This window comes from Oncorhynchus nerka, linkage group LG7 (assembly GCF_034236695.1).
Source record: "Oncorhynchus nerka isolate Pitt River linkage group LG7, Oner_Uvic_2.0, whole genome shotgun sequence".
NCBI classification, from domain to species: Eukaryota; Metazoa; Chordata; class Actinopteri; order Salmoniformes; family Salmonidae; genus Oncorhynchus; species Oncorhynchus nerka.
In genome coordinates this window covers 63842-76051 of record NC_088402.1, presented here as the reverse complement: position 1 = coordinate 76051, position 12210 = coordinate 63842, and the positions used below count along the sequence as shown (strand labels likewise).

Below are 12210 nucleotides of genomic sequence, written 5' to 3'. Positions count from 1 at the left end.
ACAGGTTTTTATAAAAAAAACAGAAATATTGCATTTACATTAGTATTCAGACTCTTTACTCAAAACATTCAGCAGGTCCAGCAGGTATATCTCACTGGTCATCCCCAAAGCCAACACCTCCTTTGGCCGCCTTTCCTTCCAGTTCTCTGCTGCCAATTACAAAAATTGCTGAAGCTGGAGAATTACATTTCCCTCACTAACTTTAAACATCAGCTATCTGAGCAGCTAACCGATCGCTGCAGCTGTACATAGTCCATCTGTAAATAGCCCACCCACCCTACCTCCTCATCCCCATACCTCATCCCCATATTGTTTTTATTTACTTTGCTGCTCTTTTGCACACCAGTATCACTACTTACACACCATCATCTGCTCATCATCATCTGCTCTTCTTTCACTCCAGTGTTAATCTGCAACATTGTAATTACTTTTCTACTATGGCCTATTTATTGCCATACCTCCTCATGCCATTTGCACACACTGTATGTAGACTTTATTTTTTTTCTATTGTGTTATTGACTGTACGCTTGTTTATTCCATGTGTAACTCTGTGTTGTTGTTTCTGTCGCACTGCTTTGCTTTATCTTGGCCAGGTCGCAGTTGTAAATGAGAACTTGTTCTCAACTAGCTTACCTGGTTATATAAAGGTGAAATAAAAAAATTAAGATGGGAACCAAACCAGTCCAGTATTCTCTCAATAACATACGTAGATGGGAACCAAACGAGCCCTTATTCTCTCAATAACATACGTAGATGGGAACCAAACCAGTCCAGTATTCTCTCAATAACATACGTAGATGGGAACCAAACCAGTCCAGTATTCTCTCAATAACATACGTAGATGGGAACCAAACCAGTCCAGTATTCTCTCAATAACATACGTAGATGGGAACCAAACCAGCCCTTATTCTCTCAATAACTTATAGAAAAGGGAACCAAATAAATATCTTTGAAACTTAGGACAGTGTCTATTGATTTAGATCAGTCAAATGACAGATAGCACATTGTTGTTCCTCCACCCATAAGGCCCCTCATCCTCATTAACTAGCTTAAATCTTAACGAGAACAGCATTAACTAATTAAGAGATCCAACCAATCCCCTTAGTGAGTGATAATAATTGGCCACAGAGCAGCAGTACATCGTGGCTACTTACTGAGACGTGTCCAGACAGGCACTGTGGGGAGTAGCGGAGCATCCCGGGACTCATGGGGGAAGTGACGGATATTGCTCGACCCATCTTCTGGGATTCAAATAAACTCGAACCTGCAGACACAAGCAAATATGTGTTATTTTCACTTAAAGGTTAAGGTGTGTAGGGGCTTGTTTTCTTTCAATCATTGTGTTATTTCCACATAAAGGTTCAGGTGTGTAGGTGCTTTTTCATTTCTATATAATTTATCTTTGTTTCATAGTATAGTTTATTACATTTTTATTTAGCAAAGTCACATGTTTTCTTAATTTACAGTATGTTTGCCAATCAGCTGGGCTGCCAGACGTATTTTCCTCATCCCACTCAACCATACCATTTGTCAATTCCTCATCAATCCAAGGGGTATTAACAGTTTTTACAGTCATTTTCTTAATGGGTGCATGTTTATTAGTAACTGGAATAAGCAATTTCATACATGTGTGAAGTGCAGCATCTGGTTGCTCCTCATTACACACCACAGGCAAACAAATATTATTTACATCATCAACATATGAATCACTACAAAACTTATGACCTCTTATACACTATATTCGGCCCAGCATTTGGAACTGTGGTTTTCCTAGATATGGCTATATTATTGTGATCACTACATTCCATGGATCTGGATACTGCTTTAACGCAAATTTCTGCAGCATTAGTAAAGATGTGATCAATACATGTTGATGATTTCATTCTTGTACTGTTTGTAACTACCCTGGTAGGTTGACTGATAACCTGAACCAGGTTGCAGGCACTGATGAGATCCAGTCAATATTTAAATCACCCAGAAAATGTACTTCTCTGTTGATATCACCTACATTTTCAAGCATTTCACACATATTATCCAGATACTGACTGTTAGTACTTGGTGGTCTATAGCAGCTTCCCACAAGAATGGGCTTTAGGGGGCCTCCCAAGTTGCGCAGTGGTCTAAGGCTGTGCCACTAGAAATTCTTGGTTCGAGTCCAGGCTCTGTCGCAGCCGGCTGTGACCGGGAGACCCATGGGGCGGCGCAGCGTCGTCCGGGTTAGGGGAGGGTTTGGCCGGCAGGGATGTCCCATCGGGCACTAGCGACTCCTGTTGCGGGGCAGGCACAATGCACACTGACACGGTTGCCAAGTGTACAGTGTTTCCTCCGACACATTGGTGCGGCTGGCTTCCGGGTTAAATGGGCATTGTGTCAAGAAGCAGTGCGGCTTGGTTGGGTTGGGTTGTGTTTCGGAGGACGCATGGCTTTCGACCTTCACCTCTCCCGAGTCCTTACGGGAGTTACAGCGATCACACAAGACTGCAACTACCAATTGGGGAGGAAAAAGGGGTGAAAATACAAAAAAAAGAATAGGCTTTAGGTGAGGCAGATGAACCTGTAGCCATATTACTTCAACAGTTGGAACAGTGTACCCTGAGAGTCGAGAAGCGAGTTCAGGGAGTGAATACATTTAATAAATAAACGAACATGAACAAAAGAAGAAACACAAACAGCGCACCGACATGAAAAGGATATACAGAAACAATAACGACTGAGGAAGGAAAGAGAGTGACATAAATAGATGGAGTCCAGGTGAGTGTCAATAAGCGCTGGTGTGTGTGACGATGAGGCCAGAGAGGGAGTATACGTGACAGTACCCTCTCACTGACGAGCAGCTCCTGAAATGCGGCTCCAGCCGCAGGACGCCGACAACAGGGACGATCCCAGGGATAAGGAGTGGAACGGCCACCTCTGCTGAAACGCAGGAACCTGTCGAGCCGGCTGGGGCATGGGAGCCCGGCGACCTAGAGTGCCGAAGAAGGAGCAGCACACCCTCTCCGACGCGAGGCTCCAGTCGCAGGATGCCAACCAGAGGGACGTTCCCGGGGATCAGAGACCATTCGGCTCCGTAGAGGCAAAGGAACCTGACGAGCAGCCTTAAGTGCCGGAGCCTGGCAAGCCAGCTGTGGCTGGGGAGCTGGGGAGCCTGCCGAGCCTACCGAGTTTTGAAACCTGACAAGCTATCTGAGGCACCCTCGGTAGACTTGGCAACAGACGCTTGACCTGCCAACCGAGTCTTGACACCCCGATGTACCGGTTTAGACATGAAAGCCTAAAGAGCCGGCTGAGGCATCCTTGGTTGCTCTGGCAGCGGAACCCAGACCCAACGTCACTTCCAACACGAAAACTAAAAACACTCCCTGATGCTTCCCTTTGGTGAGGCGTTATTTTGTAAAGCTGTACACTGAGAGTCGGGAAGAAACAGCGACATGAAACAGATACAGAAACAATAACGCCTGGGGAAGGAACCAAATGGAGTGACATATATAGATGGAGTCCAGGTGAGTGTCAATAAGCGCTGGTGCGTGTGACGATGGTGACAGGTGTGCGTAATAATCAGCAGTCTGGTGACCTAGAGGCCAGAGAGGGAGCATACGTGAGAACATTATTTAACATTAGATTGTCTCTAAGCTTTAAAGGAATGTGGTTCTTTATATAGACCGCAACACCGCCCCCGTTGGCATTTCTGTCTTTTCTGTAAATGTTATAACCTTGTATTGCTACCACTGTATCATCAAAGGTATAGTCTAGGTGAGTTTCAGAGAATATGCATGTTATTTGTTATAAGCAAGTTATTGACTTCATGGACCTTGTTTCTCAGGCTGCATATGTTAATATGGCCTATTTTTAGCACTTTTCTGGGTTGCTTGATTGTTTTTAATGCTTTCCTGAGAAGCTTATCAGAAGTAGACTTGATAGTGCAGGGTGAGCTGCACAAAGTGGTCTTCCTACTAGGGCACATTGCCTCAGATTTCTTTGAATCATTGTGTAATTTAGTAAAAGCTGAGAGCTACACTACAAGCAGATGTAGGCATGATTGATGTTGTGATAATGAATGTATGATGTCACCACTCACTTGATTCAAGTTGTCCATGTGTGCTCTCTGAGATACTGGGAGAATCTCTGGGAAATAAACAGAACCCCAACATTATGAAGCATGAGACATCTTCACAGATACAATACTGTTAATGCCCTCTCTCTAGTCAAATATGGGTCACCTATTTATGTTTATTCAGAGGGTCCAGGGGGGAATTGTTCTAATGAAGCTTGGTTGTTATCTTTGGAGCTGAGGGACTGAAGCTAGGATGTCATATGTGGTGCTAAAGGACTGAAGCTGGGATGGTACCTGTGGTGCTAAAGGACTGAAGATGTGATGTTATCTGTGGAGCTGAGGGACTGAAGCTTGGATATTTTCTGTGGAGCTGAGGCACTGAAGCTGGGATGTTATCTGTGGAGCTGAGGTACTGAAGCTTGGATGTTTTCTGTGGAGCTGAGGCACTGAAGCTGGGATGTTATCTGTGGAGCTGAGGCATTGAAGCTGGGATGTTATCTGTGGAGCTGTGGGACTGAAGCTGGGATGTTATCTGTGGAGCTGAGGGACTGAAGCTTGGATGTTTTCTGTGGAGCTGAGGCACTGAAGCTGGGATGTTATCTGTGGAGCTGAGGGACTGAAATGGGATGTCATCTGTGGAGCTGAGGAACTGAAGCTGGGGTGTCATTTGTGGAGATGAAAGTCTGAAGCTGGGATGTTATCTGTGGATCTGAAAGACTGAAGCTGGGGTGTCATTTGTGGAGCTGAAAGTCTGAAGCTGGGATGTCATCTGTGGATCTGAATGACTGAAGCTGGGATGGTACCTGTGGTGCTAAAGGACTGAAGCTGGGATGTTATCTGTGGAGCTGAGGGACTGACGCTGGGATGTTACCTGTGGTGCTAAAGGACTGAAGCTGGGATGGTACCTGTGGTGCTAAAGGACTGAAGCTGGGATGTTATCTGTGGAGCTGAGGGACTGACGCTGGGATGTTACCTGTGGTGCTAAAGGACTGAAGCTGGGATGGTACCTGTGGTGCTAAAGGACTGAAGCTGGGATGTTATCTGTGTAGCTAATGGAATGAATATTGGATGATATCTGTGGAGCTAATGGAATGAATCTGGGATGTTATCTCTGCAGCAGAGGGAGGGATGCTGCAATGTTACATGTGGAGCTAATGAACTGAAGCTGGGATGTTATCTGTTGAGCTGAGGGACTGAAGCTTTGATGTTACCTGTGGTGCTAAAGGAATGAAGCTGGGATGTTACCTATGGTGCTAAAGGACTGAAGCTGGGATGTTACCTGTGGTGCTAAAGGAATGAAGCTGGGATGTTACCTGTGGTGCTAAAGGACTGAAGCTGGGATGTTATCTGTGTAGCTAATGGAATGAAGCTGGGATGTTATCTGTGGAGCTGAGGGACTGAAGCTGGGACGTTATCTCATGAGCTGAACGACTGGAGCTCGGATGCTCTCTGTGGAGCTGAGGGACTGAAGCTGGGATGTTATCTGTGGAGCTGAATGACTGAAACTGGGATGTTATCTGTGGAGGTGAGGCACTGAAGCTGAAATGTTATCAATGGAGCTGAATGACTGAAACTGGGATGTTATCTGTGGAGCTGGGGTACTGACGCTGGGATGTCATCTGTGGAGCAGAGGGACTGTAACTGGGATGTTTTCAGTGGAGCTGGGGGACTGAAGCTGGGATGTGTTCTGTGGATCTGAATGACTAAATCTGGGATGTTATCTGTGGAGCTGAAAGACTGAAGCTGGAATGTTATCTGTGGAGCTGAAAGTCTGAAGCTGGGATGTTATCTATGGAGCTGTGGGACTGAAGCTGGGATGTTATCTGTGGAGCTGTGGGACTGAAGCTGCGATGTTATCTGTGGAACTGAGGGACTGAAGCTGGGATGTTATCTGTGGAGCTGTGGGACTGAAGCTGGGATGTTATCTGTGGAGCTGTGGGACTGAAGCTTGGTTGTTTTCTGTGGAGCTGAGGCACTGAAGCTGGGATGTTATCTGTGGAGCTGAGGCATTGAAGCTGGGATGTTATCTGTGGAGCTGTGGGACTGAAGCTGGGATGTTATCTGGGGAGCTGTGGGCCTGAAGCTGGGATGTTATCTGTGGAGCTGAATGACTGAAACTGGGATGTTATCTGTGGAGGTGAGGCACTGAAGCTGAAATGTTATCAATGGAGCTGAATGACTGAACCTGGGATGTTATCTGTGGAGCTGGGGTACTGACGCTGGGATGTCATCTGTGGAGCAGAGGGACTGTAACTGGGATGTTTTCAGTGGAGCTGGGGGACTGAAGCTGGGATGTGTTCTGTGGATCTGAATGACTAAATCTGGGATGTTATCTGTGGAGCTGAAAGACTGAAGCTGGAATGTTATCTGTGGAGCTGAAAGTCTGAAGCTGGGATGTTATCTATGGAGCTGTGGGACTGAAGCTGGGATGTTATCTGTGGAGCTGTGGGACTGAAGCTGCGATGTTATCTGTGGAACTAAGGGACTGAAGCTGGGATGTTATCTGTGGAGCTGTGGGACTGAAGCTGGGATGTTATCTGTGGAGCTGTGGGACTGAAGCTTGGTTGTTTTCTGTGGAGCTGAGGCACTGAAGCTGGGATGTTATCTGTGGAGCTGAGGCATTGAAGCTGGGATGTTATCTGTGGAGCTGTGGGACTGAAGCTGGGATGTTATCTGGGGAGCTGTGGGCCTGAAGCTGGGATGTTATCTGGGGAGCTGTGGGCCTGAAGCTGGGATGTTATCTGTGGAGCTGAGGGACTGAAGCTTGGATGTTTTCTGTGGAGCTGAGGCACTGAAGCTGGGATGTTAATCGTGGAGCTTAGGGACTGAAGCTGGGATGTTATCTGTGGATCTGAAAGACTGAAGCTGGGATGTTATCTGTGGAGCTGAGGGAATGAAATGGGATGTCATCTGTGGAGCTGAGGAACTGAAGCTGGGGTGTCATTTGTGGAGATGAAAGTCTGAAGCTGGGATGTTATCTGTGGATCTGAAAGACTGAAGCTGGGGTGTCATTTGTGGATCTGAATGACTGAAGCTGGGATGTCATCTGTGGATCTGAATGACTGAAGCTGGGATGTTATCTGTGGAGCTGAAGGACTGAAGCTGGGATGTTATCTGTGGAGCTGAGGGACTGAAGCTGGGATGTGTTCTGTGGATCTGAATGACTAAATCTGGGATGTTATCTGTTGAGCTGAGGGATTGAAGCTGGAATTTTATCTGTGGAGCTGAAAGACTGAAGCTGGAATGTTATCTGTGGAGCTGAAAGACTGAATCTGGTATGTTATCTTTGGAGCTGAAGGACGGTGTGATTCAAAACAAGTTTCACAAGAGCTATTAGTATGTAACATCTTTTCACAGCTTTCAATGACAGGGACTCATTTTCTGCTTCGAACCTTTATGTAAACCTTTATGTTAACTTTCATATCTTGTCAGAGATACCATTAATAAAATTCTCCTGAGACGGGGGAATAAATTGAGTAAACATTTCAGTTAGTCAACACCGGTTGTTTACCAAGCATGTAGTGAATACCATTTGATTTGAAAATGTATTTATGCAGTGCCTTCAGAAAGTATTGACACCCCTTGACTTATACCTCATGTTGTTATGTTACAGCCTGAATTTAAAATAGATTAAATTGAGATGTTGTGTCACTGTCCTTTACACAATAACCCATAATGTCAAAGTGGAATTAGGTATAATTTATTACAGAGTTTAAAGGCTGTGATAGGAAAACACTGAGGATGGATCAACAACATTGTATTTACTCCACAATAGTAAACCAAATGGCAGAGTGAAAAGAAGGAAGCCTGTACAGAATAAAGATATTCCAAAACATGCATCCTGTTTGAATAAGGCATCAAAAATGTGGCAAATAAATTAACTTTATGTCCTGAATACAAAGCGTGTTTGGGGCAAAGCCAACTCATCACTGACTACCACTCCTCATATTTTCAAGCATGGTGGTGGCTCTCATCCAACACTTCCCACACTGCCCCTACTCGGATGGTATCGCGCCGTCCCAACCTTCGCTCTCTCTCCCCCGCTACTCTCTCCTCTTCCATCCTATCATCTCTTCCCTCTGCTCAAACCTTCTCCAACCTATCTCCTGATTCTGCCTCCTCAACCCTCCTCTCCTCCCTTTCTGCATCCTTTGACTCTCTATGTCCCCTATCCTCCAGGCCGGCTCGGTCCTCCCCTCTCCCGCCTCCGTGGCTCGGGACGACTCATTGCGAGCTCACAGAACAGGGCTCCGGGCAGCCGAGCGGAAATGGAGGAAAACTCGCCTCCCTGCGGACCTGGCATCCTTTCACTCCCTCCTCTCTACATTTTCCTCTTCTGTCGCTGCTGCTAAAGCCACTTTCTACCACTCTAAATTGCAAGCATCTGCCTCTAACCCTAGGAAGCTCTTTGCCACCTTCTCCTCCCTCCTGAATCCCCCCCCTCCTCCCTCTATGCAGATGACTTCGTCAACCATTTTGAAAAGAAGGTCGACGACATCCGATCCTCGTTTGCTAAGTCAAATGACACCGCTGGTTCTGCTCACACTGCCCTACCCTGTGCTCTGACCTCTTTCTCCCCTCTCTCTCCAGATGAAATCTCGCGTCTTGTGACGGCCGGCCGCCCAACAACCTGCCCGCTTGACCCTATCCCCTCCTCTCTTCTCCAGACCATTTCCGGAGACCTTCTCCCTTACCTCACCTCGCTCATCAACTCATCCCTGACCGCTGGCTACGTCCCTTCCGTCTTCAAGAGAGCGAGAGTTGCACCCCTTCTGAAAAAACCTACACTCGATCCCTCCGATGTCAACAACTACAGACCAGTATCCCTTCTTTCAAATCAGTCAGGTTTCAAGACTAGTCATTCAACTGAGACTGCTCTTCTCTGTATCACGGAGGCGCTCCGCACTGCTAAAGCTAACTCTCTCTCCTCTGCTCTCATCCTTCTAGACCTATCGGCTGCCTTCGATACTGTGAACCATCAGATCCTCCTCTCCACCCTCTCCGAGTTGGGCATCTCCGGCGCGGCCCACGCTTGGATTGCGTCCTACCTGACAGGTCGCTCCTACCAGGTGGCGTGGCGAGAATCCGTCTCCTCACCACGTGCTCTCACCACTGGTGTCCCCCGGGGCTCTGTTCTAGGCCCTCTCCTATTCTCGCTATATACCAAGTCACTTGGCTCTGTCATAACCTCACATGGTCTCTCCTATCATTGCTATGCAGACGACACACAATTAATCTTCTCCTTTCCCCCTTCTGATGACCAGGTGGCGAATCGCATCTCTGCATGTCTGGCAGACATATCAGTGTGGATGACGGATCACCACCTCAAGCTGAACCTCGGCAAGACGAAGCTGCTCTTCCTCCCGGGGAAGGACTGCCCGTTCCATGATCTCGCCATCACGGTTGACAACTCCACTGTGTCCACCTCCCAGAGCGCTAAGAACCTTGGCGTGATCCTGGACAACACCCTGTCGTTCTCAACTAACATCAAGACGGTGGCCCGTTCCTGTAGGTTCATGCTCTACAACATCCGCAGAGTACGACCCTGCCTCACACAGGAAGCGGCGCAGGTCCTAATCCAGGCACTTGTCATCTCCCGTCTGGATTACTGCAACTCGCTGGGCTCCCTGCCTGTGCCATTAAACCCCTACAACTCATCCAGAACGCCGCAGCCCGTCTGGTGTTCAACCTTCCCAAGTTCTCTCACGTCACCCCGCTCCTCCGCTCTCTCCACTGGCTTCCAGTTGAAGCTCGCATCCTCTACAAGACCATGGTGCTTGCCTATGGAGCTGTGAGGGGAACGGCACCTCAGTACCTCCAGGCTCTGATCAGGCCCTACACCCAAACAAGGGCACTGCGTTCATCCACCTCTGGCCTGCTCGCCTCCCTACCACTGAGGAAGTACAGTTCCCGCTCAGCCCAGTCAAAACTGTTCGCTGCTCTGGCCCCCCAATGGTGGAACAAACTCCCTCACGACGCCAGGACAGCGGAGTCAATCACCACCTTCCGGAGACACCTGAAACCCCACCTCTTTAAGGAATACCTAGGATAGGATAAAGTAATCCCTCTCACCCCCCCTCCCCCTGAAAAGATTTAGATGCACTACTGTTCCACTGGAGGTCATAAGGTGAATGCACCAATTTGTAAGTCGCTCTGGATAAGAGCGTCTGCTAAATGACTTAAATGTAATGTAAATGTAAATGGGTATGCTTGTTATCGGCAAGGACTAGGGAATGTTTTGGGGAAAAAATACCATTTAATAGAGTTAAGCAAATGCAAAATGCATAACCTGGTTCAGTTAGCTTTCCAACAGACAGTGGGAAATTAATTCAGACACGGGAGTTGCTTACAAACTTGCATAGTTAAAAAAAAATATATATATTTATTTAAGTCAGTTAAGAACAAACCCTTATTTTCAATGACGGCCTAGGAACAGTGGGTTAACTGCCTGTTCAGGGACAGATTTGTACCTTGTCAGCTCGGGGATTTGAACTTGCAACCTTCCAGTTACTAATCCAACGCTCTAACCACTAGGCTACCCTGCTGCCCCAATAAAGGTTAAATAAATGTGTAATTTAAATAAAGATGACATTGAATGTTCCTGAGTGGCCTAGGTCGAGTTTTCACTTAAATTGGCTTGAAAAATCTATGGCAAGACCTGAAAATGGTTGTCTACCGATGATCAACAACCAACTTGACATAGCTTGAAGAATTTAAAAAAGAACCATGTGCAAACATTGTACAAACCAGGTGTGTAAAGAAAGCTCTTACCCAAAAAGACTCACAGCAATAATCGCTGCCAAAGGTGATTCTAAAACAAGTTTTCACTTTATAATTATGGGATATTGTGTGTATATGGGTGAGAAAAGGAAACATATTTAATCCATTTTAAATTATAGCTGTAACAAAACAAAATGTGGAATAAGTCAAGGGGTATGAATACTTTCGGAAGGCACTGTACCACTCCACAAGTCATTAAGGGCGTACAGGGGTAGTGCAAAACCAAGCTGGGAGTCACACATCCTAAGACTAAGTACATGTATTCACAACTTGAAAGGTCATTTTCCATAGTTGTGTTAGAACTGAACTAACCGTATGGGACGGGACACAACCAGCTCCACTTGGGGGTCTGGCTTTGATTCTAGAATGACATTATAAACTTCCTTGAATGTTGCTCCTTGTAGGACCCTCCCATTCCATTCAAGAACCTGATCTCCTGAAGAGAGAGAGAGGAACCGTTAACACAGCACACTGCAGAAAGAGAGGAGTGACATTAAAATATTCATGCAGTGTACAAATATGATTGAATTTGAGAAGTGTTTATGATGTGTACAAATATGATTGGTCAGACAAGGGTAATGGCAGCTAAAAAGACTCATTGCATCATCAGTATGAGAAGGCGTGTACTCATGACATCATCAGTGGGAGCCAGGGTGTACTCATGACATCGTCAGTATGAGACATTGTGAGAGTGCGTACTCGTGACATCATCATTGTGAGTCAACATGTACTAGTTACATATTTAGAATGAGCCAGTGTCTACTCATGATATCATCAGTGTGAGCCAGTGCCTACTCATGACATCCTCAGTGTGAGATAGTGTGTACTCTTGACATGATCAGTGTGAGCAGGTGTGTACCTGGTCGAAGGTGACCAACAGTATCTGCTAGACTTCCTCTCTTCACTTTAGTGATGAAAGCACAAAGTCGACCAGAATCCATCATCTTTCCTCCAACCACCTGTTAGACACAGACATGTTCAGTCATCACTATACATTGTACTCAGTATACATCACTATACATCACTATACATCAGTGGTGTAAAGTACTTAAGTAAAAATACTTTAAAGTACTACTTAAGTCGGTTTTTGGGGTATCTGTACTTTACTGTACATATATATATTTTTTTTACCACCTTTTTCCCCCCAATTTTGTGGTATCCAATTGTTAGTAGTTACTATCTTGTCTCATCGCTACAACTCCCGTATGGGCTTGTGAGAGACGAAGGTCGAAAGGTCTGAAACACAAACCAACCAAGCTGCACTGCTTCTTAACACAGCGTGCAACCAACCCAGAAGCCAGCTGCACCAATGTGTCGGAGGAAACACCGTGCACCTGGCGACCTGTTTAGAGTGCACTGTGCCCGGCCTGCCACGGGAA

The 12210-nt window shown here is 46.3% G+C and overlaps 1 protein-coding gene across 1 annotated transcript in view; it reads right to left on the bottom strand.

The window, feature by feature from the left end:
* Window positions 1-11790, bottom strand: part of LOC115127700 (regulating synaptic membrane exocytosis protein 2) — a gene marked incomplete at its 5' end in the record, with an annotated part of 134535 nt that extends 122745 nt beyond the window's left edge. The window contains 4 exons of the mRNA XM_065020070.1: window positions 1155-1264; window positions 4076-4122; window positions 11144-11267; window positions 11691-11790. Of these exons, the coding sequence (XP_064876142.1) occupies window positions 1155-1264; window positions 4076-4122; window positions 11144-11267; window positions 11691-11790 (381 nt within the window). The remainder of the gene's footprint in view (window positions 1-1154; window positions 1265-4075; window positions 4123-11143; window positions 11268-11690) is intronic.
* Between the last annotated feature and the right edge of the window lie 420 nt (window positions 11791-12210).